General features: G+C 40.6%; 1 protein-coding gene across 1 annotated transcript; it reads left to right on the top strand.

Annotated features, from left to right (window-relative positions):
- Nucleotides 1–1,293: 1,293 nt before the first annotated feature.
- LOC137636066 (uncharacterized) lies at nucleotides 1,294–17,955 on the top strand. The gene is made up of 3 exons (XM_068368493.1): nucleotides 1,294–1,487; nucleotides 1,632–1,754; nucleotides 10,912–17,955. Exon 3 carries the CDS (start codon nucleotides 11,572–11,574, stop codon nucleotides 17,635–17,637), a length of 6,066 nt encoding a protein of 2,021 aa, XP_068224594.1. The 5' UTR covers nucleotides 1,294–1,487; nucleotides 1,632–1,754; nucleotides 10,912–11,571; the 3' UTR covers nucleotides 17,638–17,955.
- The last annotated feature ends 9,815 nt before the right edge of the window (nucleotides 17,956–27,770 follow it).

The raw sequence follows: 27,770 nt of genomic DNA, 5'->3' as shown, positions 1-27,770 counted from the left end.
AGGTCAAGGTCAAGCAAAATGTCCAATTCACGTAATCAGCCATAAGTTTGTACATCGTTGTCACAGAGACTTCAAACTTGGTTCATATTTGAGTGTATGGAAATCCACGCCAATTAAAATAAGGTCAAAGGTCAAGCAAAAGTCGAGAAATAAGCTGTCGTGGCGGAGGTCTGCTCTCCACTGAGTGCCTTTCTAGTTTAACATCATGTTTTACCAATGATGACTATAATAATTAGGTTTATTATGATTGGGTCTAATAATAATTATCATTGTATCCAACAAAGATACCAAATTGGTGGAAAAATATTTGCAAAAACAAATTCAATGAAAATTTTTCTTATTTAAGTAATGAAGCAGATGTACTGGAAATTTGCTGCTAAAATAAAGTTAACTAGAGGGGCACTCAGTAAAGCGCAGACCTCCGCCGCGGCAGCTCATTTCTCGACCTTTGACCTTAACATTTAATTGGTGTGGATTTCCATACACTCAAATGTGAACCAAGTTTGATGTCTCTGTGACAACGATGTCCAAACTTACGGCTGATTACGTGTATTGGACATTTTGCTTGACCCTGACCTTTACCTTTGACCTTCCAAAAATTAATAATTTCCAGCTTTCTACATAACAGCTAATCCCTGCAAGTATCAATAATTTACGATTAAAATTGTAGTTAGGAAGCTGTTCGCAAACAAACACACACACAAATTACAAACACACAAAACAGGGTTGAAAACATAACCTCCTTCCAACTACGTTGGCTGGGGTAAAGAGAAAACTTCGTCATTGAGTTTTTTTTTATGGATAGTTATCCAATAATTTCATTCGGTAAACGTAGACTCTTTTAAACAGTTCATCTTTATTTAATTATAAGAGAAGAGAAGTTCTTTTTATTTTTCTAAAATGTGATTAAACTGCCTTCGTTAAAGAGGCAATTTTATAGGCAACGTTTGCCTCACCAAATGACAGAATGGATCCCACGGCTTCACCGGGTATTTGCCGTTCACTCCAGACGTCCAATGACTTCACTCGGACCCTTCTTTCCTTCTCCCACCAAAACTAAAAAAAAAGAAAGAAAAAAAAAGAAGCCATTGATTCATGTCTTCTCCCTCACTCACCATCCCCTCTTGGGATCAATACCCCTCCCCCCACCCCTCAACCCCAACTCCCTAAACCAGTCAGTCCAATCATTTCTCCGGAGACATTCATGAGGATTCCCTTCTTCATCTAAATACGATAAAACGAGCGAGAATTGGTGAGGAAATTCTTAAGAAGATTCATCCACTAATCAAACAAGTTTGCTATATCTGATTGGCAACGTCCATCTTGCAAGAGGATGAATGATATGTGGGTTATTTTTTGAGGATTCGGATCACTTCGGCATCCTCAGCGTATCGATTTCTTGGTTCAGACCTTGGAAGCCGAGGCCCGAGTGGTTTCCGAGAAGCGGCCAGACAGTGTGGAGAAGCTTCTGCATCGGGGAGCCAAAGGTGGGAGTAGTCTCTTTAGTGTCTTGATAATTAATTGGTTGATATGATTGTTTTTAATATAATTAAATTCTCCTTTTACTCAATAGCATAATTTTCTATTGCATTTGCAGTTTTTATTAATATAAATAACGGATTTTTTGAAAGGTGAAATTGGTGGTCGTCGAGTTAATCTTAAGATACGAAGAAGAAGAAGCGTTTGTTTACATCCCGGGGGACCATTGATGCTACGAGCTATAGAGTAAACAAGATCTCTCTTTGCCTAACTATGTAAGTATTATTAATTACCATTACTTCGTTTTAGCGCTATGATAGACTAAATTGATATTAGTAATGGCAGGATACTTTAATTTCTCATCAAATACAAGAGCTGTATAATTATAGATTCCTATGTCGTGTTTCATACATACCAAACTAGTCTTGTCTGATTGTAACACTGAGTCCTGTATATTTTTTTTCGTTTATATATACTTATTGGAACATTTTTGTGTATTTTATGGTGAGTTTCATTATATAAAATGTATTTCACCAGCCTGAATAGACATTAAAGAGAATGCCACCTGAATGTATGATAATGGCCAACTAAGAATACGACAGTGTAAGGAGGTGTTACCCCCCTCCATTAGGTAAGGATATGGCAGAGCCTTTGTATATCAGTGGTCAGATCCTCCTACGTGCATTAAAAATTGACACCAACTAACCTAAACTCTCCCTGCCCCCTAACCTACAAACTGTGCCCTTGCCTACCTACCTAACGGGTGGGCTAACGGCCCCCTGCGACCCCCCCCCCCCACGCTGCCGTATTCTTAGTAGGCAGTCATTATAATTATATACATGTGGCGGCTATCATACATACACACCGATATGGTTAAGGAGGAAGTTTTGGATGGCTGGTGTCCATTTTCCATGCACGTGGGAGGAACTGGCCGATGATATACAAATACTCCACTTAATCTAATCTAAGGTTCTGCTGTGAGTCAGAGGAAAAGATATTCACTCTAGTCAAACCTGGCAAAACATTATGGCTCATTGACATCTGTAAGTGTTCCCAGATACTCTTCAACATCGGACAGTTTAAGATATTCTTATCTGTAAGAATGGGAACGATAATTGGGGTGTACGTTTGATGGTGGTCACACATTAGGGAAGGACATGGCTTGAAGGTTAGGTTAGGTGAGGGTCTATACATTTGGGAGATCCTGTCCGTCGTTATACAAAGGCTCAGGATGAACTTTAAAATCTGGGGTAGTTTGTAGCATGGTTAGACATATCTAGTAACTTGAACGCGTAAAGATAACTGATGCCTGGGTTGTGTTAGCTCCCCCCCCACCCAAAGAGGACACATCGACATAGGTTATGTTAAAACAAATCTCTTAGATGTAGTAAAATTGAATTGAACTTAGCTTTCATTTTGCCCAAGCTGACCTGTTAAGCCGATTGACAAATGCCCAGTTAATCACTCTATTGAATGAATTCAAATATTTTCTTTTTGCCTGTCAGTGGGGGGTACAGTATTTTTGCAAATAGATATATAAGTAGTTTGAGGATTTTATTTCATATGCAGAGGCTTCAAATTATTACGTTGTCAATAAAAACTCATTTTACTGACAGGACATTATTAAACTAAAATTTTCAATATTAAACTTACCCGATAATCATGTAGCTGTCAACTCCGTTGCCCGACAGAATTCTATGGAGGGATACGCCAGCTATCACAATACTAGAAGGGGGTGTACTTACCAGCGCCACCTGTGGCCAGGTACTCAATCATTTGTTGTTTACACCTCCTCAATTATTCCTCTGTCGTGCTTCCGGCTAGACGTTCTGGGATACGCTCATGGTCTTCGAGTTTATTCATGGATATTTGGTGAAGTATTCTCTTAGATTAACGGCTGTCGCATACTGGAATCCTTTTTATATTAGCTAGTTAGCTTTTATATAAACTCTGATTAACGGTTAATGAATTTTTGCTTGTTTTTTGGATCACCCTTTGACTTACTCTTTGAAACAAGATGTCTGACGTTTCGCAAGCTCCCTCCCATAGACGATGTAGGTCTTGCAATAGGCGTATTCCGAAGGTCTCGGTAGATCCTCACACCGCTTGTTCTGACTGTAGGGACAGGCCCTGTCTATTAGAAAATCGGTGTGAGGAGTGCGCCGGACTTTCGGAATTGGATTTTGTACGTCTTTTAAAATATTCATCCAAGTTAGAGAGAACTAGAGCTAGGAGAAGTTCTTCTCACTCTTCTATGTTTTCCTCACCTCATGATCCCCTACCTTTTCCTACCCCTGTAGTGGCTACCCCCGAACCTACTGTGTGCCCTCCGCCTGATATGTCAACTGTTTTGCGTGCTATTCAGGCTTTAGGAGATAAAGTAGAATCAGTGGTAAGTGACCATAAGTCTCTGATGGCCGAGGTTAAAGAACTGAAGGTCAAGAGTGCAGTGGGTGGAAATAGTGCCAGTGCTGTGACGAGTGCTAGTGTCTGTGCAGTGCCAAGTGCTAGTGGTGCCAGTGTGGTGCGTGAGGATTTTTCTGTGCGAGCCAGTCGTCCTCCCAGTCCGGGACCTCTTGCAAGCTCCCATGCCCAGGGGAGAAGCAATGTCGAAGGGCTTAAGGGTTCGACAGGCCTTGTTAGGCGCACAGAATTATCCTCGGTGGTTGCGGGCGTGTCTTCCTTAGACCGTCACTCCCACCTGCAGACGATTGAGCCCGTCTTCTCGTCCGCTGATCTTCATGCAGGGAAGAAACGTTGGTCTCAGGTCTCGAGACCGCTTAAACGTAGAGTGCAGTCAGCGAGTGCTCAGCCAGGTTGCAGTCATTGGCTCAGCTCCGACTCGCCTCTGTCATCGATCGACAGTACTCCGCCCAAGAGGAGTAAGGTTCTGCCTATACAGACCCCGACTGTGACTTTACCTCAGTCTTTTATCGCTTCTGCCGACCCCAAGTGGACCCTGCTTCAGTCCATGCAAGTTCAGCTTTCGGACTTAATGCGTGAATGTCGGGCTGAGAGTGTTGCACCTCCTGCACTCCCTCCACCTGTTCTCGCTGCACCTGTGCTCGCCCAGCCTGCACCTGCTCCGCCTGTGCTCGCCCAGCCTGCACCTGCTCCGCCTGGTCGCAGCACCATCTGCCAGGCGTACGATGTTGAACCTCTTTCGGAGTTTGCTGTTCACAGTGTTGTTCAGCCTCAGCCTTCTTTAAGGCAACCTCTGCTTGGGGATCAGGAGAGTTACACTCTTCCTCCTCCTCCCCTTGTTGCTCCACCAGTGGTGCAACTCTCGGTTGGGGTACAACAACCTCTCCCCTCCGTGAGTCTGTCTGCTGCACCAGCGCTGCACCGAGTTCAACCCTCATCTAGGCAAGCTCATCTACACCATGCACTTGCGCCTCAGGAGCCTCAGCTTGCTAGAACTTTACCTTGTTCTGCGCAGCCTCAACCTTCTCATGCTCCACTCATCTCTCAGGAACAGGAACGGACTACTCCGCCTCCGTCCTCCGCTCAGCTGGTGCAATCCTTGGGTGCAACTCTTGCTAGGAGTCAACCTCCTTCACCCTTGCACCTGCCTTCTGCTCCGACTGTTGTTCAACCTATGCAGTCTGAACCTCAGGTTTTCTCTCAAGTTGAGGAAACCTCTGTTGTTGTTCCTACCCGTTCTGACTCTGCGGTTCAGCATTCTGGTCCTTTTGCTTCGCTTCCTTCTGCTGATGAAGTGTCGGATGATGAGGAGGCACATCTTGATCCCTCATCAGACGTGGAGGAGTCTAAGCTTTCTCCATTGTCTGTTGATTTTAGAAAGGTCTTGGCTCTACTCAGGGAGCTTTACCCTGACCACTTCGTCTCTGCTGTTCCCCGCTCTCCTCCATCTGAGTTTTCGCTAGGCGTGCAACAAGCTAAGTCGAGCTATACTAAGCTTGTCCTAGCTAGATCCTCCAAGAGGGCCTTAAGGACCTTAGGGGAGTGGCTTCAGTCTAAACAACACCTGGGCAAGACTTCCTTCATGTTCCCTCCAACGAAGCTCGCATCGAAAGGTTGCGTTTGGTATGCCACAGGGGAAGCACCAGGCTTGGGAGTTCCTGCCTCTGCCCAGGCTGACTTCTCAAGTCTGGTGGACTCGCCTAGGAGGACTGCGATGAGACGCTCGAAGGTTTGTTGGACCTTCTCAGACCTGGATCATCTTCTGAAAGGGTTGTTCAGAGCTTTCGAAATGTTCAATTTTCTTGACTGGTGCCTGGGAGCCCTCAGCAAGAAAACATCTCCTGCGGACAAAGACTCTGCCATGTTGATTATGTCCTGCATGGATAAGGCTATCAGGGATGGATCGGGTGAGCTAGCGTCGTTATTTGTATCAGGGGTGTTGAAGAAAAGAGAACAACTGTGTTCCTTCCTCTCAGCCAGCATTACACCGTGCCAGCGGTCACAGCTCCTTTTTGCTCCACTCTCAAAGTTCCTCTTTCCCGAGGAGCTAGTTAAGGACTTGTCGGCTGCCCTGATACAGAAGGACACGCACGATCTTGTAGCTTCATCGGCTCGTAAGTCTAAGGTTACCACCTCTGTCCCCAAGACTTATCGCTCTCCAGTGGCTGATACCCCGGCCACTAGGTTCATACCGCCCTTTCGTGGTAGAGCCCCCAGCCGAGGAAGCTCCCGTCCAGTCTCTCACAGGGGCAAGTCTAAGAAAGGACCCAGGACATCTAAGGGAAAGCACTGACTCTCAGATTCTCCAGACAACAGTAGGTGCCAGGCTCAAGATCTTCTGGCAAGCCTGGGAGAAGAGAGGTGCAGACGCACAGTCTGTCAGTTGGCTGAGGTACGGTTACAGGATTCCATTCTGCCTCAAACCGCCTCTGACCACATCGCCCATCAACCTCTCTCCCAACTACAAAGAAGAGGACAAGAGGCTAGCATTGCAACAGGAGGTGTCGCTACTTGTGCAGAAGAAGGCAGTGGTTATAGTCCGGGACCATCAATCCCCGGGCTTCTACAACCGTCTCTTTCTTGTGGCCAAAAAGACAGGAGGTTGGAGACCGGTGCTGGACGTCAGCTCTCTCAACGAGTATGTCACCAAGCAGATGTTCACAATGGAGACGACCAAGTCGGTCTTAGCAGCGGTCAGACAGGAGGACTGGATGGTCTCGTTGGACTTGAAAGATGCATACTTTCACGTTCCCATTCATCCAGACTCCCAACCTTTCCTGAGATTCGTTTTCGGAAAGGTTGTCTATCAGTTCCAAGCCCTGTGTTTTGGCCTAAGCACAGCTCCTATGGTCTTTACTCATCTGATGAGGAATGTAGCGAAATTCCTGCACTTATCGAACATCAGAGCCTCCCTCTACCTAGACGACTGGCTGTTGAGAGCCTCCACGAGTCGTCGTTGTCTGGAGAACCTCTCTTGGACTTTAGATCTAATCAGAGACCTAGGTCTATTAGTCAATTTAGAGAAATCTCAACTCATTCCCTCCCAATCCATTGTGTACCTGGGAATGGAGATTCAGAGTCGGGATTTTCGGGCTTTTCCATCGGCCCCCAGGATAAACCAAGCACTACAGTGCATCATGAGCATGCTGAAGAGGAGCAATTGCTCAGTGAGACAGTGGATGAGTCTCACAGGGACCCTCTCATCTCTGGCCCTGTTTGTCGAGCTGGGGAGACTCCACCTCCGCCCTCTTCAATTCCATCTTGCAGCTCATTGGGACAAGGGCTCGACTCTAGAAGCAGTCTCTATCCCTATCAACCAAGAGATGAAGACCACTCTCCGGTGGTGGAAGCACAATCTTCTTCTCAAGGAGGGTCTATCATTGGCCATCCAGACCCCCCATCTTCATCTCTTCTCGGATGCATCGGACTCGGGCTGGGGTGCGACCTTGGACGGACGGGAATGCTCAGGAGTGTGGAACAAGGAACAAGGATTACTCCACATCAATTGCAAGGAACTGTTAGCAGTCCATCTTGCCCTGTTGAACTTCAAGTCCCTCCTGCTAGGCAAAGTGGTGGAGGTGAATTCAGACAACACCACAGCCTTGGCTTACATCTCCAAGCAAGGAGGGACCCATTCGAGGAGCCTTTACGAGATTGCAAGGGACCTCCTCATTTGGTCAAGAGGTCTAAACCTCACTCTGGTCACGAGGTTCATCCAGGGCGATATGAATGTTTCAGCGGATCGCCTCAGCAGAAGGAATCAGGTCATTCCCACGGAATGGACCCTCCACAAGAGTGTGTGCAACAGACTGTGGACGTTGTGGGGTCAACCTACCATAGACCTGTTTGCCACCTCCATCACCAAGAGACTTCCGCTTTATTGTTCCCCTGTTCCAGACCCTGCAGCGGTTCATGTAGATGCTTTTCTTCTGAACTGGTCCCATCTCGACCTGTACGCATTCCCTCCGTTCAAGATTATAAACAAAGTTCTGCAGAAATTCGTCTCGCACGAAGGGACACGGCTGACGCTGGTTGCTCCCCTTTGGCCTGCAAGAGAATGGTACACAGAGGTACGTCAATGGCTAGTCGACTTCCCCAGGACTCTACCTCTAAGAGTGGACCTTCTACGTCAACCACACGTAGACAGGTTGCACCCAAACCTCCACGCTCTTCGACTGACTGCCTTCAGACTGTCGAAAGATTCGCTAGAGCTAGAGGCTTTTCGAAGGAGGCAGCCAGTGCGATTGCCAGAGCTAGAAGAATTTCCACTCGTAGAGTCTACCAGTCTAAGTGGGAGGTCTTCCGAAGCTGGTGTAGAGCCAATTCAATATCCTCTACCAATACCTCTGTGATCCAAATAGCTGACTTCCTTCTTCATCTTAGGAATGAGAGATCCCTTTCAACATCTACGATTAAAGGGTATAGGAGCATGTTGGCCTCAGTCCTCCGCCACAGGGGTTTGGACCTGTCTTCCAACAAGGACCTTCAAGACATTCTCAAGTCTTTTGAGACGTCTAAAGAACGTCGTCTTTCCACTCCAGGCTGGAATCTGGACGTAGTCTTAAGGTTCCTTATGACATCTAGGTTCGAACCTCTCCAGTCAGCTTCCTTCAAGGATCTTACCCTCAAGACTGCTTTTCTCGTTTGCCTTGCAACAGCTAAGAGAGTCAGTGAGGTTCATGCCTTCAGCAAGAACATTGGTTTCACAACCGAATCAGCTACATGTTCTTTTCAGCTTGGATTCCTAGCAAAGAACGAGCTTCCTTCACGTCCTTGGCCTAGATCGTTCGAAATACCTAGCCTCTCCAACATGGTAGGTAACGAACTAGAGAGAGTTCTTTGCCCTGTCAGAGCTCTCAAATATTATCTGAAGAGGTCTAAATCTATTCGAGGACAGTCAGAAGCCTTATGGTGTGCCATCAAGAAACCCTCGAGACCCATGTCCAAGAATGGGCTTTCGTACTATATAAGGCTTCTGATCAGAGAAGCACATTCTCACTTAAAGGAGGAAGACCTTGCATTGCTGAAGGTAAGGACCCACGAAGTAAGGGCTGTAGCTACTTCGTTGGCCTTTAATAAAAACCGTTCTCTGCAGAGCATTATGGATGCAACCTATTGGAGGAGCAAGTCAGTGTTTGCATCATTTTATCTGAAAGATGTCCAGTCTCTTTACGAGAACTGCTACACCCTGGGACCATTCGTAGCAGCGAGTGCAGTAGTAGGTGAGGGCTCAGCCACTACATTCCCATAATCCCATAACCTTTTTAACCTTTCTCTTGAATACTTTTATTGTTGTTTTTATGGTTGTTACGGTAGGCTAAGAAGCCTTCCGCATCCTTGGATTTGGCGGGTGGTCTATTCATTCTTGAGAAGCGCCTGGGTTAAAGGTTTGGTAGAGGTCCTTTAGTAGGGTTGCAACCCCTTGTACTTTGGCACCTTTGGGTTGATTCAGCCTCCAAGAGGAACGCTGCGCTCAGTAAGGAAGACGAACTTTAAATAAAAGGCAGAGTAACGGTTCTATTCGACTTCCTTACCAGGTACTTATTATTTCATTGTTATTTGAGATAACTGTTATATGAAATTTGGGATACTTAGCTATCCTTTAATCATGTACACTGGTTTTCACCCACCTCCCTGGGTGTGAATCAGCTACATGATTATCGGGTAAGTTTAATATTGAAAAATGTTATTTTTATTAATAAAATAAATTTTTGAATATACTTACCCGATAATCATGATTTAATCGACCCTCCCTTTCCTCCCCAGAGAGAACCAGTGGACCGAGGAATAATTGAGGAGGTGTAAACAACAAATGATTGAGTACCTGGCCACAGGTGGCGCTGGTAAGTACACCCCCTTCTAGTATTGTGATAGCTGGCGTATCCCTCCATAGAATTCTGTCGGGCAACGGAGTTGACAGCTACATGATTATCGGGTAAGTATATTCAAAAATTTATTTTATTAATAAAAATAACATATTTCGGCCGGTGAAAATTGTGAGAAACCAAGCATATATACCCCGAGTCCTTTCAAGTTTCACTGCTTGCCTCGTTCATCCTGCAAGGCTTAGGTTAAGGTCTCGGAGAGGGGTTGCTCCAGCAACTACGTTCACGTTAACCCTTTAACCCCCAGGCTATTTGGAAATTTCCAACCCTAACCCCCAGGAGGATATTTTTTTCCCAGCACATTTTGCAGTATATTTTTTTTTTAAATTGCTTTAACAGCCTTAATTTTTGTCATAGAGAGGTCAGGTTGCTCTCATTCTCTTGGAAAATGCCTGATTTTTTTCAAAAAATTATCAAAAATATGAAAAAATAAATTTGTATAGCATTTTTTTGCAAGGACGTACCGGTACGTCCATGGGGGTAAAGGGATGGCTTTTGAGAAACGTACCAGTACGTCCTTTGGGGGTAAAAGGGTTAAAAGTTCAATGCCTGTTCCATGTTCGCTGAAATCATACTCCTATTAAAAGACTCAAGTTTGTATGAATCACCTTCGCCAACGTTTGTGTGTTTGTTCGTGTATGTGTGTTTGTTTGTTTGTGAACAAGTTCCTGGCCACAATTTTAATCGTAGAATAATGAAACTTGCAGGGATTAACTGTTATGTAAAAAGCTGGAAATGATTAACTTTTGGAAGGTAAAGCTCAAAGGTCAAAGGTCACGGTCAAGCAAAATGTCCAATTCACGTAATCAGCCATAAGTTTGGACCTTGTCGTCACAGAGACTTCAAATGTGGTTCATATTTGAGTGTATGAAAATCCACTCCAATTAATACGTTAAGGTCAAAGTCAAGGTCAAGCACAAGGTTGAGAAATAAGCAGCCGCAGCAGAGATCTGCGCTCTACTGAGTTCTCCTCTAGATTGAAAATTTGATATTGCACTGTATCATGATAATTATTATCTGTGTTATTCTATTCCATTGAATTCTGTAGTTTTTTTTTTTTACAACAAATTGAAAGTAATTATGATGGATTTTCTATTGTAATGCATCATTTCTTCTTCTTTAGGTTCTGGACACCTGCAGTTTGTGAACACAAAATTTGTAAAGATGAATAGTGGACCTGACACAGTTCTTCAAGCGGAAGTTCATTATCAACTGCAGAGATTGTTGTAATCGAAATGAGACCTGATTTGTCCACATTACATTATAAGGTAGAGTAATGGTAAATGAAAAAATTGATAGAATATTCATCTATAAATCTTCTGAAAGAGAAAGCTTGCTTTTACCTTACAGTGATGTAATAAGGAATGTGCATGTTTCATTTTTCATGTACTGTATTCCTAATTCAGCACAAGTTTCATAAAACTGAAAGTTGAAATAAATTAGATGAATTACATCATAGGTATTTTTGCAATGACTATCGTATGCTGTATTTGTAGATTATAAGGATAACATTTCTTTGGAAAATGTAATTTATGAGAAGCTTTTATTTACAAATTCAACAAATTTGAGTTGTTATAAAAAAATTGTTTTTTATTGTAAACACAAAAAGCTTGACTAAACAAGGAATTCTCTAGGTTAACTGAACACAGCCTCTCGTACTAGGACTGCTGAATGGAAGTAAAGAAATTAAAAAATTACTGTAACTTCGCAGATGTAGTAAATTGTGAAAAACATCCATCAAATTATCTAGTGGAAGACTTATAAGAATGCAAAATCCTTAAAGATGTTCAGTAGCCTATTAGATACAGAACAAAGCCCAAAGATGCACCCTACCATCGCAGAGAACCAGGCAAAGCCCTCCGAGAAATCTTTTATGTGTAAGATTCCCTTATATCCGCAAACTACGGAGAGACTCTTTGGGCCCTTGATTAAACAGCCACCTGTGATGAAAACAGACATGTGTGAAATTATACTGAATCCAAAGTGTCAGGAGACGCCCAGTCACCCGACAAGGAGAGGAAAAGCGCCGAGAAAAGAAGAACCTGTGAACTGCGCATATTGTGGGGCTCGGTTCTTGAAGCGAAAGTATCTCAAGTGTCACATTCAGTTAAGAAGATGCAGAGGATTTGACTCAGCCATCGGTAAATATGTAACCGATTTTAAATCCAAAGAGCCTAATAAAAAGAATGTGATTTGCGCTGACTGCGGAACAGTTTTTCTTAAGAAAAAATATCTTGACCAGCACCTGAAAAGAAAGAGTTGTAAAAGAATGAGATATTTTAAGAGGAAAAGACAAGCTGTTTTGCAAAGGGAGAAGAAATATCACTGTACAGTTTGTAGAAAAGGTTTTACTTATCAGAAAAGTTTTTATAGACACCAAAGTATATGTCCAAAGCCTTCCAATGTTCAGGACAACTCCTCGGAAATAGTTAGTGAAGCATTTAACGAAAGGGTATCAAATGTGAATGAAGATCAGGCTCTTCATTCTGAAATCATAGAAAAAAGGAAGGAACTTGAAATGGAAAATATGGGTGTACCAACTAACAAAAAGACATTTAACAACTTGGCTTGTGAGCCCGTCTCACTCCGTGATATTTCAAATAAGAAAACCAATTTAGAAACTAGAAAGAAGACCAGGTATCAATGCTCTGTTTGTAGTAAAGGTTTCATTTATGTGAAAAATTTTGAGAGACACCAAAATTTACTGTGTAATGTGAGTTACAAACGATCCAAGGATCAGAAAATTAAAGGGAAAGTTAGTGCACCGGCTAAAAATGAGGTGCCGAGCGTGGAACATGGACTAGCTCTTCGTTGTGAAACTGAAAACCTTGTCGAATCAGCTAATAGACCAGTAGTGGGTGGAGATTGTGAGATGGCTTCTGTCGATGCAAGTTTGGAAAAGGAAGCAGATTGTGTGAAGGAAAAGATAAGCTTTCATTGTTCTGTGTGTGACAAAGACTTCTATGATCAGAAAAATCTTGAAAGACACCAGAGTGTGTCAGGAAGTATATGTTACAAAGCTTCAGAAGTTGAGGAGCATCCCAAAAGAGTTTCAGAAAAGGGAGTTTCTGAATTCATAAAGTGGATAAGCAGGTTACACAAGAAAGAACCCTCGAGAGGAAACATTTACAGGTGCTTCATATGTACAGCGGGGTATATATATAAAAAGAATCTTATCAGACACATAAAGCGAAGTAGATGCAAGAGAATATATTTGAATATCATTTCAGCAGAGACCTTAAGTGAAGAATTGGGGAACATGGCTCTTGAAATGAATAGATGCCTACCTTTGGACGAGTGTTATCTTCCTAAACAGGGACAGAAAGTTTGTAATATCGTTGCCAATAGGAGAGCATGCTGTCCTTTTTGCTTCAAAGTGTTTTCTACCAAATCAAACCTGTACAAGCACTGTAGAATGAGACGATGTAGATTCGAGTTGAGTATGGAATCCCTCAAGCAGAAGCAAGTAAGGCGCAGGATGAGAGGAGTCAAAAATGTACCGGCAAGATCAACAAAAGTTAACTGCCCAGACTGTGGGGTTCTTTATCGTAAAACAAAGTACTTCAATCAACACATTAAGTTGAACAGATGTAAAAGAGCAACAGATATTCCTGCAGAACAGGCTCAGGGAGTCAGTCACACTAGTATCAATGACGAAAATGTCAATCAGGCGGGTCAAAAAGAGCCTCATGAGATCGAGGCGCTGCTAGACCTGGTGAAAGACGAAAGTCGTGATGCGAATAGCTCTTGCATCTTAGACGCACAGTCAGAGTGCGAGACTTCAAGTGTGGCAGAGGACATAGTAAAAGAAGAGATTGATGAGATTCCGCCGTTCAGCAACCATGAACAAATAGAATTCACTCAAGAGCAAATAGAACTCTTGGTAAGTGTAAAAGAAGAGACTGATGAATTCCTCGGGTCCTTTATGGAGGAAGAGGAAGAAGGCAGCCAAAACCAACCTGTCGAGTCGGGTTTCCCAGCAGATGTGATTGAAGAAGAGACTGGTGAGGTACTTTGGCCTCCTTTGATAGAACGAGCCAATAGAATAGAGTACGATGGTGTATGTGATGCAGAAGCCACTGCAGGAGATGAAAAGAAATATGAAGCATATAGGTTACAAGAATATAATCTATCAGGTCAGGAATGGGCAAGTGGTATAAATGGAGAAGTGCTTGCTTTGCATAACCCAGAGAATAAGCTGAAGAACCGAATGCGACAGATGTGTTATCATTGTGGACAGTCCTTTGTTTCTACATCCAATTTGAATAAACATTTCAAAATGAACAGGTGTAGGCCTTATCGTCAATTTTTGAGAAGTACGAGATGGTTGGACCCTGTAGGCTGCCGTGATTGTGGCAACCAATACCTAAGATTCAAGTATTTCTTGCAGCATAAGAAACTAAACAGGTGTATCGCATTACGAGAAAAACACTGCTTGGCACCAGCAGAAACAGAAAAGTCGGCTAAAGCTGCTTTTGGTAAGGTTTGTAATGTTTGGGATTTAATTTCATTAGAAGATATTCATACTGAGGAAAGTAATGTACTCTCCTGTAAAAGCAGTAACAGCACTGGTAAGGAGCTTGAGCCTGATACGTCAAATACACGCCCTTGGAATAACAATGCTTCACTGCTGGAAAGTCCATTAAGTATGAGCGACCAAGTAACCACGGGAATCATTAATACTTCATCGGATAATGTTGGGAATGAAGACCTTGAAAACTCTGAACTTATTACTGAAGATGAAGCGATTGCCCCAAGCCCATCGGGCAAGAGTAAGGAACCGCATCACTCGCAAGTAGATGTAGGTGCCAAATTCATCCCCCCGGAAGAAAATTTGAATCTCTTTCAACAAGAGCAAGAAGTGACCAGTGTATTACAAACCGTGAGTCAAGCCACTGAGCCAAAAAGAAACGAGAGTCAAGCAGCTGAGCCAGAAAGAAACGAGAGTCAAGCAGCCGAGCCAAAAAGAAACGAGAGTCAAGCAGCTGAGCCAGAAAGAAATGAGAGTCAAGCAGCTGAGCTAGAAAGAAACGAGAGTCAAGCAGCTGAGCCAGAAAGAAACGAGAGTCATGTAGCTGAGCCAGAAAGAAACGAGAGTCAAGCAGCCGAGCCAAAAAGAAACGAGAGTCAAGCAGCTGAGCCAGAAAGAAACGAGAGTCAAGCAGCTGAGCCAGAAAGAAACGAGAGTCAAGCAGCTGAGCTAGATAGAAATGAGAGTCAAGCAGCTGAGCTAGAAAGAAACGAGAGTCAAGCAGCTGAGCTAGAAAGAAACGAGAGTCAAGCAGCTGAGCCAGATAGAAACGAGAGTCAAGCAGCTGAGCCAGAAAGAAACGAGAGTCAAGTAGCTGAGCCAGAAAGAAACGAGAGTCAAGCAGCTGAGCCAGAAAGAAACAGGAGTCAAGCAAGCAAGGCTGATGAGTCAAAAAGCAATAGGAGTCAAGGTTGCGAGGCTGAGGATGAAACAAGTTCGGCAAGGAAGCCAAAGAAAGTTAGGAGTCAAGGAACAGAGTCGGGAGGTAGAAAGAATCAACAGTGCAAGCCTAGTCAGTCTGATCACGTCAAGATTAACCATGTTGGAGTGGAGTCACCGGAGCTTACCATCAAGGCAGAACCTGGAAATGCGGGCGACTCTCCATTTGATGTAAGCAAGCAACTCAAGTCTAGTCTGAAAAATAGTTCTCATGAAAAGGCAGGCCGCCCCAGATTACCGCTAAACTGTAGACATTGCGGGAAGCACTTCTTTTCTAGATCTAATCTCAACAGGCACCTGAAGCACGTAAAGTGTCAGACGGGACTCCGTTACATACGCATAAAAGGTGACGCTTCGATTATGATCCTAGGAAAGTTACGTGCAAATGAACCCGTGACTTGCGCTGATTGTGGAGTGCGCTTTCGTAAAAAGAAATATATGGTTGTACACAAGAAATTGAAAAGATGTAAAATGTATTTTAATCATGAATCTATGAAGGAGAACTCTTTAAGAGTTGGTCTTACTTCCAACAATGAAAATACTCCTGATCTACATATTAGTGATGTAGCAAATCGCAAATCTTCAGCAAGGAAAAATCATACAAAACACAAAGCTAGCAGGAAGGGTAGTGTACACTTACGAAAGGAAAAATATCTTACTGGACCGGGGAAACGTGATGTATGTGGTGCTGTACCAGTCAACCAACACCCCCTAGAAATCCTTGTCGAGAAAAAGTCAAATACTCTCATTGATGACCTTGAGCTGGATAAAGGTATAGATGTTCAATTTAAGACAAATCTTAACAGCAACAGTAAGAACGGCAAAGAATTTAAGGTGGACCCTGATGACAATTGTATACCAAAGGAAGAAAATCCTTTACATGACCAGCAAAACGGCTATTATGAAAATACAAATCCCAATAAAGGCGTAACTTGTGCGGACTGTGGAGCACCCTTCCTCAGGAAGAAGTACCTCGTAGCACACAAGAAGTTGAACAGGTGCAGAATGTCAGCAAGTCGTGCGCGTAAGAACAGATCGTTGCGGGTTGCCCGAAAGAATAAATTGTTGCCAGTTGCCCCAGAGAATAGATCATTGCCAGTTGCCCCAGAGAATAAATTGTTGCCAGTTGCCTCAGAGAATAGATCGTTGCCGGTTACCCCAGAGAATAAATTGCTGCCGGTTGCCCCAGAGAATAGATCGTTGCCGGTTGCCTCAAAGAATAAATTGTTACCGGTTGCCCCAGGGAATAGATCGTTGCCGGTTGCCCCAAAGAATAAATTGTTGCCGGTTGCCCTAGAGAATAAATCGTTGCCGGTTTCCCCAAAAAGGAAATTGTTGCCAGTCGCCCCTGAGAATAGATCATTGCTGGTTGCCCCAAAGAATAAATTGTCGCCGGATGCCCCAAAGAATAGATCGTTGCCAGTAACCCCAGAGAATAGGTTGTTGCCGGTTACCCCAGGTTGCTCAAAGAAAAAGGCTTCCAGTTCAGGTTATAGTTCTGACGAATCATTTCAACACTTCCTCGCAATAAACAGCCCTAAAAATATCCCTTTAAAAACTTGGTCAGATGTAAAGAAATTAGAAATAATGGGGGAAAAGCATTATGAATGTAAATATTGCACCAAGGGTTTCCATTATCAGAGGAATCTACATCGTCACTTAAAGTTAGGTAGGTGTAAGGCCGCTCTAAAATGCCCATTTTGTGATGAGTGTTTCTTTCACAAAACGACTATGGCTGAACATTTACAGTACGAGTTACAGAATATGCAAAATCAAATACATTCTAAAAACGAGAAAGGAAATGAGTTGACGGACGGAAGTTGCCGGGAGGCTTCGTCTCGCAGAGAGGAGAATAAGGTGCATAGTATAAAAGAGAATTCTTTGCCCCTAAAACAAGGTCCTGATCTTGAAAATGAAAGGACCTGTGTTGATGGTGAGAGCCAGAATGTAAACACATGGGGTAATGAAGAAATCAGAGAGTCTTTAGGAGGAAATCAGATATCTACAGTTAATCTGATTTGTCCTTTGTGTAGGGAATGTTTTTCATCTCAGGGTGAACTAATGCACCACATGAAAGAACATTCAAGTGTGAAAAAACTCAAGTGCTCGGTGTGTAACGGAAAATTTTGTAATAGATTTGTGTTGGACTGTCACATGAAGATTTGTCATTCCGATAGAGATTGTCTATGCAAGATGTGTAACAAAGATTTGAAGGGTTATAAAGACTTAGAATTGTTCTTGCCCGAGAATGGTAACGGTCAGCCGTACGAATGCCCCCTATGCGACAAGAATTTCTGTAGGTACCGTAACATGCTGAGGCACGTGAGAATACACTTACGGAGATGCCGCAAGAAAAATAATAACGTGTCAAAACTCTGAGCTCGGCCCCATCGGACAAAGAGATCCTTTATTGTCATGCCAAGAAAGAATCTTATTATCTTATTACGCTCGATGCAGCGAAATAGTGTATTGCCGATAGGGGAGGGCAAATGGTTTTAAAAGGTTTCCCCCACTGTTGCCATGTCTCCTTTCTTTCTAGATTTCCCCACCTTACTTGCGACATGGGATCTTGCTTGGGCAGTACATAAACCATGTCTCCACAGATCACTGGCCTGCTCTCCAACCCCTCCCCCTTACTTTCTCTCGTATTCTCCTTCTTCATCACCAATTCTCTCTGACACTCGCTCGTTCATATTTTTGATAGGGAATTGGGATAACATTAATTATCTTTCATTATTACGCTATTTAGTTGATGTTACCCCGGCTGTGGCACCAGTGTGGGAATCTATTTAAAACCAGGAGTTCTCCCCTATCGGGCATTTCTCGCTGCGTTGAGTATAGTCAGGAGGGTGAGGATGTCTCATTGACAGAAGTAGAATTAGAGGACCAGCATCAGCTGTGAAGGTTTACTGCAAAATTGTAAGGGAGTTATTCACACTCAAGAGCTTAAGGAGTTGAAGCTTTGCTGTCTTGAATCCCTGTAATTAGTACTGTATTTTCATTTAAGAGAAAGGCACAGAAAACCACTTTAGTAAATTCTACAGAATGTCAGTAGATATTATTCTTAGCAATTCATATTCTTTCAATAAGCAGAAGCCTTCACTTCATATTTATGCATTACTGTACTTAAAGTTCATGACATTTATTTTCTCTCTTTCACACCACACCAGCTGTTCAACTTCCCTATCATTCTTTTGCTCTAGTTCGTTAGTGAGCGTGTTCTTCTAGCCCGTAGTTCCAGGTCTAGAATTCCACAGAGGGTATTGTTGAACTACTTATATGGTAATGAAAACCAAACAAACTCATTTCTATGTATTGATTTTAAATCACAAATGATATATAATTTTGTTCATTAGGTAAGCATATCGGTTATTCCAGTATTGACTTGTATTATGAGTTTATGGTCACTCTTGGAACCTTCATTGCAATTGTTTCTTGTTAGTTCTTATGTTTGTAAGTGGTTTAGTTTGCTTTTTATTTATTAAAATCATTTGGATTTACAGAAAGTCACCAATGAATTCTTATTTTTTACTTCTTTGTAATGTATAAGACCTTATATGAATTTTTGTTGGGACTTTATATATAGTTTCATAAATCTCTTGTTAAATTAATCCTTATGATAAATTATGTTATCGTATATTTATGTGGAATCTTGAACCTTGAATGTTCCTAAATTCAAACGGATTTGTTTTCAAACATACAGTAGATTTAGAATAAAAAAGGCAAATATCAAAGTGTACTGTATTCCAAGGTTGATTGACGACCTAAAACTTGTACCGCTCTGACACGTATTTCCAGAGCCGTTACGATATGCAGACAAAGCATGTAGCTAAAGCCCGGCACCCCTAGTTTAATCATATTGTCTTCCAGTAAACTCCTACAAAACTTTGATCTCAATTATTTTTAGTTTATAGACCCTGATGAAGCCAAAAAGAACATGTGAGAACCATGATAGAATAGAGAAAGATAATTTCAAAGTCAGGAATTATTGTCGCATTTGTCTTCATATGCCAAAATAGAATAAATATACATACATACATATACCAAGGCACTTCCCCCAATTTTGGGGGGTAGCCGACATCAACAAATGAAACAAAAACAAAAAGGGGACCTCTACTCTCTACGTTCCTCCCAGCCTGACAAAGGACTCAATCGAGTTCAGCTGGTACTGGTAGGGTGCCACAGCCCACCCTTCCCCGTTATCCACCACAGATGAAGCTTCATACTGCTGCTACCTCCGCGGTCATCTAAGGTACCAGAGGAAGCAGCAGGAATATACAATACTGAGAAATAGAAGTACAGTAACTAAAGAAGCTAATGTAACTGAAGAAATGACGTCCATAACATAAGAGGCGATCAAGGAAGTATAGAAATTGCTGCCAACTTGTATAAACGAGAAGCATTTAACAGGTGTAGTAGTTGCATAAGGACACAGGTAGTGAGGTTTCAAGCCCAATGAGGTTCTTTTGAGAAAGTTTTAGAAATGGCACACACTGTAGTAAAGCAATGGGACCATGTCATCTGAAACAAAACAAGCTGCCATTTAGTTTAATCTTCAAGTTTTCAATTGTGATTAGACATGTCTTGCTGGGGCATAAGCCTATGAGAGATTGGTTAACTCTGCAAATATAATTGAGGACTCGTTTACCATTCAGAAATGGTCCTTCAGCCACTTTATTTTTGTTGATGTTCGATTCCTTCTTTAATTACCAGATAGTTCAATCATCATCATTCCGCAGTCTAGTTAAACTGCTTTAACCACCAGATAGTTTAATCATCGTCATTCCACAGTCCAGTTAAACTTCTAGATAACAATGGTAAAAACACAAATCACAGGCTGAAGAGCAAAAGGGTGATGCATTGTAAATAACTTCATCATTCCTTGATGCCTCGATATTATTTGAGATATAAGGTGCTTTACCGTGAATTGCATTATGACTGATTGCACGATAATTACGACAGTAATTAAAATTATAACTCAATACTTTCTTCAAGAGGGAGCGAACGGTAACCACTGATTAATAACAGTTTCAACTGGTCTTCCCTTCCTCAGCAGACAATAAATGTTGCTAAGTATGTCTTATTGCCTTGTGAAAGCAATAAGACATCTCAGCTATGCAGTAAATTAACATGATCATGCTTTACTGCCATTTCATAATACAATTGGTGTGATGGAGGTCGAATAAGAGTAGGTCTAGAATGACATGATACCAGCCATGGAGAAAATTTGCGATCATCTTTAATTGGCCACAGCTTGTAATCTTAACTGCATACAGAATTGTTCAAATGAGAACGTTGCCCAAATACAATTGGTGTGATGGAGGTCGAATAAGATTAGTTCTAGAATGACATGATACCAGCTATGGAAAACAACATGTGCGATAATTTTTAATTGCCCAAGGCTTGTACTTTTAACTGCATACAGAATTTTTCAAATAAGAACGTTGCCCTTGTCGTGAAACTCTTAGTATCCTCCTCGTCTCTCTCTTCCTGATAACAAGCAATGATAGTAAGCCAAAGAGGTAAACTTTTATTGTAGTTACGATCTCAAGGACCGACAAAGGTGTACAGGGTACTGTATAAGATAGCAATGTAGGACTGAAGTTTACCGCTTCAACGTTTGATTTCCATAAACTGTTACACTAATGATTCATTCGTATTCATTATTTTTGGATTCAGTTTGTTATAGAATTTCTATTTTGAAGTAATTCAATGTAATATCTCTGCTTCTGAGGCAGTAAAACAAATATAGTGCGAAAACAAGACCCGGTAAAGAGATAAAACATAAATTACAAATCTAAATTGAACAAAAAACAAATAGTAATCAAAAACTATAAAACTACCCACATAATATGATCCGGTCATGTGGTACTTTAACCTGGGCTAGCAAATGGCAGAGCCTGCCATAACTGCCATGTGAACAAAGTTTCCCCTTCTTGACTTCACAGGTAAATATCATTCTTCATATATCTAGTCACATTCATGAATTAATGGATAGTAAAGAGCTTAGTATAACTCCGGATTAAAATGTATACTTTCTCGTTTATTCCGATAACCGTCAATGGCTAGGTCTTCGATTTTAAAACTGTCAGATGATTTATATTTAACGAAGCATTTTGCTTTGACAAAAGCATTATTGCCAGCAAGTACAGTTTAATATAAATTTGATAATTTGTGAATTTTCTCTCCTTGTCATAATTTTATTGACTGATGACTCTTACCATCCAAAGAAGGTCGCATTTTACCTTGTGGGCCATTCATGACCACAAACTGCATTAAATATATATGACATGTGGGGCATTAGTTTTACTCATTTATTAGCTAATTACATCTAGTCCCTTACGTACGACAGATGTATTTCAAGAGCGAGTTCTTACGTTCACATTCTGCGCATAACGCTCAACTACTTAATTGCCTGTGTATTCAGTCTAATGACTTTTGTAACGCTGGTGAGTTACCTTACGTATGTATTGTAAGTTCCTACAGATATTCCTCGGAAATAAAATACTCTATAAGTACTTACACTTTTTTTACTTTCTTGCACTCGGGTTCCTGTATCTAAAAGACCTTTATTCAAATATTCTGATCTTTAGGATTTACTGTATGCTGATAACTACTTGATATCAGCTGCCAAAGTTTAGTTTCCTCCGATGATTTATTTTTCCATAGCTTGAAATTGAGGATGAGAGTAGAATATTATTCCTTTAGGCAAAATAAGGTAAATTTGCAACATAATACTATTTCAATTTCGTAATTTTCTACGTAGCGTAATGGTGGCAACCTTAACATTTTCGAGTACTGAGTTTTAGTCACCTCAATTGGTGGAGCATTTGGTATTCCAGTTTAAACATAGTTCCCAAAAGTGATAAAGGTAAATTGCTCATATTTATTCATATAATTAAATAAAATCGTAAATGATTATATTTCTTTACACTGTATAATGTAGTTGAATTGTGTAACCATTGTATTTATACAGTACTGTATGTTTTACAGTATCTTCATTTATAAATCTGAATTTTTTTCACATGTTAGCATTGTTTATTTAGTTTTGATTGTTCATTATTCATGCATTTTTTTATTTTAGTACAATAGTTACAGATGTTTCCCAAATCAAATTTAGTTTGCTGTTAATGCTTTGGTATTTATCAAGTACCGATATTTTTTGCTCAGAAATTAGCTAGTTAGTTTATTGTTTTCTGATATTTTACATAAAAACCAGTTAGTTTATTGTTTCCTGATGTTTTACATAAAAACCAGTTAGTTTATTGTTTAATGATACTTTACATAAAAACCCAGTTAGTTTATTGTTTCTTGATATTTTACAGAAAGACCTGTCAGTAAGCATTTCTTGTTAACTAGTACATGTACTTTGGTTAATGAGTTTAATCCGTCCCGTGAGCAATTTCGCAAACTATATTCCCAAAGAAATAAAGGATATTCACTTGATACATTCCACAAATTTTTAAAGGTATGTAATGTTATTTCAGGAACAAATTAGTACCCATAACATCAGAAATAAATATAAATTAGTAATTCACAATAGAAATATATTGAAAAATTAACTCGCACTTTACCTCCGAGTAGAGTCGTGGCTGGTGCGTGGTAGACGAGGGAGGAGAGAAGGGTTACTGCTTAGAGGGAGAATCTCCATCTACGGAAGGTTTATCGGAAGTTCTCTTGAAAGGCATTCACTATCGCTGACTGTGTCGCTTAATTTACGCTTTCTTGATACAGTACTCTGTCATCCTTTCTATGATCGTATATGTATTCAGTTTTGACAAGCGACTTAATCTAGAAGTCGCCTGCTTTGTCCTTCTCTTTAAAATGTCATGGACGTGCTATATCGCATTGTTGGTATTAAATAGATTCACTCCTGTATTCTCCTTAACGAAGCCTCGTCTTCCATAAAATTTCGCAGGATTTTCCGCGTTCTTAACGTCCCCTCTTCTGCATTCTCTCGATGCATACCCTTATTCCACTCCAACACCACTGCTTTTTCAAGAAGTGTTTTCTGTAATCGTATCGTTTAACTGCTTCACCTCAATCTAGAGAAGCAGTTAACATTCAGTGTTAAGAAGATGTTGCCGTGGATTCATCAATGGCAACACCGGTCCTGCATTGGCTAATGCTTCGATATCGTCTTTATTATTCAGAGTTGTAACTTTACGAACCATGGATGTTACAAGTATGAATGTACAGCTTTTGAAGGTCGGCCACGCGGCCGCACTTTATAGTCCTTCTCATGGTCTTTTTAATCACCTTGGGGGGCACATTGTCACGATACTGTTAACTCTACAACGCAGCACAAAATGTATTTATGATGAACAATAGCGATCGCAACTCGATAAAGAACGTGGTCACAACTCATCGAAATAAAAACAATTCCAAAGATGTGATTTTGAGAGGATTCCTATTACTGCTGGGAGAGCGAGAGAGAAAAATCCAGCGAACACCGTGCGTTGGTACTTATCCACAAAAATTTAACAAAATTCGACTTGCGAACAGCTTCTTGAAACCTATTAAGTTTGTAAGATGAGGTCCTTCTGTATACCCAAATCCTCAATCTGGATGACTTTTATTTTTTTATGTCAAGGAACCAACAGTATGAATTGAGTTCAGATTTTATGATACAAATTTTGTATGAGGACTATTGTACTTGATAATTCCAACATTTTCTCTGATTATGTGATTAAAAGTGAGCTTTGTTGCCCCTCAAATCCCCGTCAAGGAATGTATTGTATCGAGAGGAAATTTATATTATTTCAATGACTTGATTAACATTCATATAACAATATGCTTCAAGCTATACTCGAGGTCAGCAATTCGGATGATAGCGGCATAGTTTGTTCTTACTTAGTTGTCTTTAATCAAGTTAAGCCCTGTCCACACAATTGAGCTTGCTCGACGGGCAAACCATAATATCAGACCAAAATAGTGAGGAGGGTTGAGGAGTCAGAAGTGGGTAAACAGTGTTGCCAGATCCCTGCTTGAGGTATTCCCGCTTCTAACATCAACCATCATTCTCACTACCTATTGTGGTTTGGTATCATGGTTTGCCCATCAAGCATGCTCGATTGTGTGGACAGGGCTTTAGTCAACATAAAAATGGGTCGTAGTATACGTAGGAAACCTTCTGTACATGCATTAAACTCTGCATGTTCAAGGACATAAATGTTTTTGTCTAGCAGAAAACACGACACACAAATTATTACTTAATTCCGAAGAAACTTGTGCTTTTATCCAAACCACAAATCATTCCTTCTATAAGAAATCTCTCTCTCTGAGCAAGGTAGCAGCTTTAATCCAGACTGGTATAAACATCTGGTAGGAGGCTACGAAGAATAAATTGATTTAATAATTATTATTTGGGCGGTTAAATAAATTCAATACTTATAGACTGGTATGGAAAGCATCCTATCTTCTATAGATTCCTTCATCACCCACCTTTATGATGAGTTTCCTCCCTCAATTTCATCGTTTCAGCAAAAACATGAGACTGTTCTTCGTTACGAGAATTCATACCCATAGTATGAAAGGAAACAAAATCGCTACCTGCCAGCAAGAATGTGAAACTAAATAAATGGGCTATTTTTTCCCCTTTTCTGGCAACCTCAGACAGCTTGAATCATATACCAATATGAATTTCCTGTATCCAAGTAATTTGTTGAGAATATTTTTTTTATAGTACAACTCTGTGCTAAAGTTTTGAGTTATGATAGCCCCTTTAGGGGTAAGAAAATATTGCACAGTATGTATTTCCTTAATTGCTATTCAGTATAAGAATTAACCGTTTTACCCCCAGGCTATTTGGAACTTTCCAACCCTTAACCCCTAGGCATTTTTTTTTTTTTTTCAAGCACATCTTGCAATATATATTTTTTAAATTGCTTTAACAGCCTTAATTTTCATCATAGAGAGTTCAGGTTGGTCTCCTTCTTTTGGAAAATGCCTGAAGTTTCTCGTAAAGTTATCAAAACTATGCAGAAAAAAATAGCAGTTTTTTGCAAGGACGTACCAGTACGTCCATGGGGGTAAAGGGATGAGTTTTGTGAAACGTACCAGTACGTCCATTGGGGGTAAAAGGGTTAACAGTATGTGATTTGACTTTGATGTACATTATGGTACTACAGAAGGGACAGGAGATACACAGAGTGATAATTGACTTATATATAAAGTTCAGAAAGTTTAAGGGATGGCTTATTTGGGAAATGTAGCTCAGAAAATTCTCTCAAAATATTTTGTCAGCCTCATTCTCCTAGTACGATCTGTCGTTCGAGATTCAACGGTCAAATCGACCTGATAGTCTTGTAAATACAAACTGTATATTGCCTCGCTGAGAGAAAGGTGTGCTGATATTACTGTAGAAATATCTAAGTTTTAAGTTACAGCAAGGAAATCATGCCTCTTTGTACGTGGCAGTTATCTTTCTATAAATAAATAGTAATGATTTTGTGTTTCTACATTTGTAAAAGGAATTGCAATGAATTCTATCAGCAATATATTTTTGTTTTTCTAGTATATATATTTACACAAATATTGTAGTAGCAAATTGTGTGTTTTCGTTTATTGTAATGCATTGAGTTGTGATAGCCCCTTTTAGAGGAATAAAATATTGTTTAGTATTTATTTCCATTATTACTATGCAGTATAAGAATAAACATTATAAGATTTGTCTTTAATGTACATTACATACAGTACAGGAGTACATAAACGTAATTGTCTTATTACAAAGGAATTGTAATTATTTTGTGTTCCTTAATCTATAAAGATTTCCATCATTATATTGTTTTTGTTTTCTATAATGTACAAATCTGTACAAATATTGTAAAAGCAAATTATGTTTTTATTCCCCCTTTACACTCGGTTCTCAGACGAAAATTAATTATAAGGATTTTGTGTTCCTACATTTGTAAAAGGAATTGATAAGTTTTCATCATTAATATATTGTTTTCCATTTTCTATAGTGTACATATTTATAAATATATTGTAAAAGCAAATCATGTGTTTTTGTGTTTATTGCCCTAGTAAATTATTTTATAAATTCATCAGTATTTTGCCAAGCCTTAACTGAAGTTTACTAATAAGATCCAAGTCAGTTGAATATATATCTCAACACTTTGTTGATGGTACTGTATCTCAAAGGGATATGTTTATTGTGTCATGGAACAAAATAGAATTTTAATGATAAAATTTCTTATTTCAGAAAAGGGATTTTGACGAAGGTAAAATCTATTTCTGGGCGAGGGACCTGTGTCGCTCCGTGAAATGCTCCTTAAAGCACCATTTCAAAGGTATAAATACTGCTAAATATACCAGAGAAAAAAGTTGCATGGAATGCCAGGAATATATCCAGCTCGCTCACCCCTAAAGGGTATTGGTATTAAAACTGGGGCGAGTGATACCACTACCAGAGATCCCTCTCCAATTAGACTTCCCCCTCCTCAAAATCCCCCGTTACTACGAGGTGTCGTTCACTACAGCTACTCCCCCCACCACCACCACCACCCCTACCTATCCTTCTCCCATCATTCCTTGTTAGCACCCGTAAACGTTCGGACGTGTTTTTCGTAGCTCTGTGTTATTTTGTGTTTATGAAGATGTCAGGCATTTTGGAGATCCATGCTCCCAAATTGAGTATTATATTTGTCTGGGATTTCTAGAAATCCCTTTTCTATACTTGCCTACTGTGTATACTGCTTCCTCAACAGAAGATTGGTTTAATCAGCACTTACCCATATAATTTTTAAGTGTTCCAATTCTCTTCCCTTAATAAATACATGCCTTCATAACTAAAAAATTGAACCTTCTAGTGGTATGTGGTAAGAAGCCCAGAGATGCCAGTTTCAAAGTCAAAATTATCATTACTTTTTCATATTATTATTACTAGCTAAGCTACAAACCATGTTGGAAAAGCATGATGCTATAAGCCCAAGGGCCTCAACAGAGAAAATAGCCAAGTTGAGGAAAGGAAACAGATAGAATAGTGTGCATGAGTATACCCTTAAGGAATAGAACTCTAACCCAAGAGAACAGTGGTATGGAGTGTCCTAGAAAAGCTGCTTACCATAGCTAAAGTCTCTCTTCTACCTCTACCAAGTAAAAAGTAGCCACTGAAGTGATTCCATCATTCTTTTAGTATAACTTTGCCTAATGCCTAAACTGCAACTAAATTCATACCTTCAGGAGCGTGATGTGATCGCCCATCTGTAGCTGATGCATCATCATTAAAAAAAATATTTATCAAGATTCAAATGAATAAAAACTTGAGAGCATCTGCGATCTGAAATGCCATCTCCCAAAATAGAAACGATGTTACTTTCATCAACAAGTACGGAGTGTTCGATGTCGAATGGCCGTGGCCTTCTGCACAAAACATATCCATTCATTCCGGTCTTGAGCCTTCCCTTCCAACTCCACCATCATTAGCCCGCACATTTCCTTGATATTGTCACTCAATCTAGTTTTAGGCCTTCCTCTCGTTCTTGTACCATAGACTGATCCAATTAGTAGCG

This window comes from Palaemon carinicauda, unplaced genomic scaffold, assembly GCF_036898095.1.
Source record: "Palaemon carinicauda isolate YSFRI2023 unplaced genomic scaffold, ASM3689809v2 scaffold221, whole genome shotgun sequence".
Classification (NCBI taxonomy): domain Eukaryota; kingdom Metazoa; phylum Arthropoda; class Malacostraca; order Decapoda; family Palaemonidae; genus Palaemon; species Palaemon carinicauda.
The sequence above is the reverse complement of the archived record's forward strand: the minus strand, read 5'-3'. Positions and strand labels throughout refer to the sequence as shown.

What these genes read in the sequence shown, in the direction of transcription:
- LOC137636066 (XM_068368493.1), top strand. Translation starts at nt 11,572, where the DNA reads ATGTTCAGTAGCCTATTAGATACAGAACAAAGCCCAAAGATGCACCCT.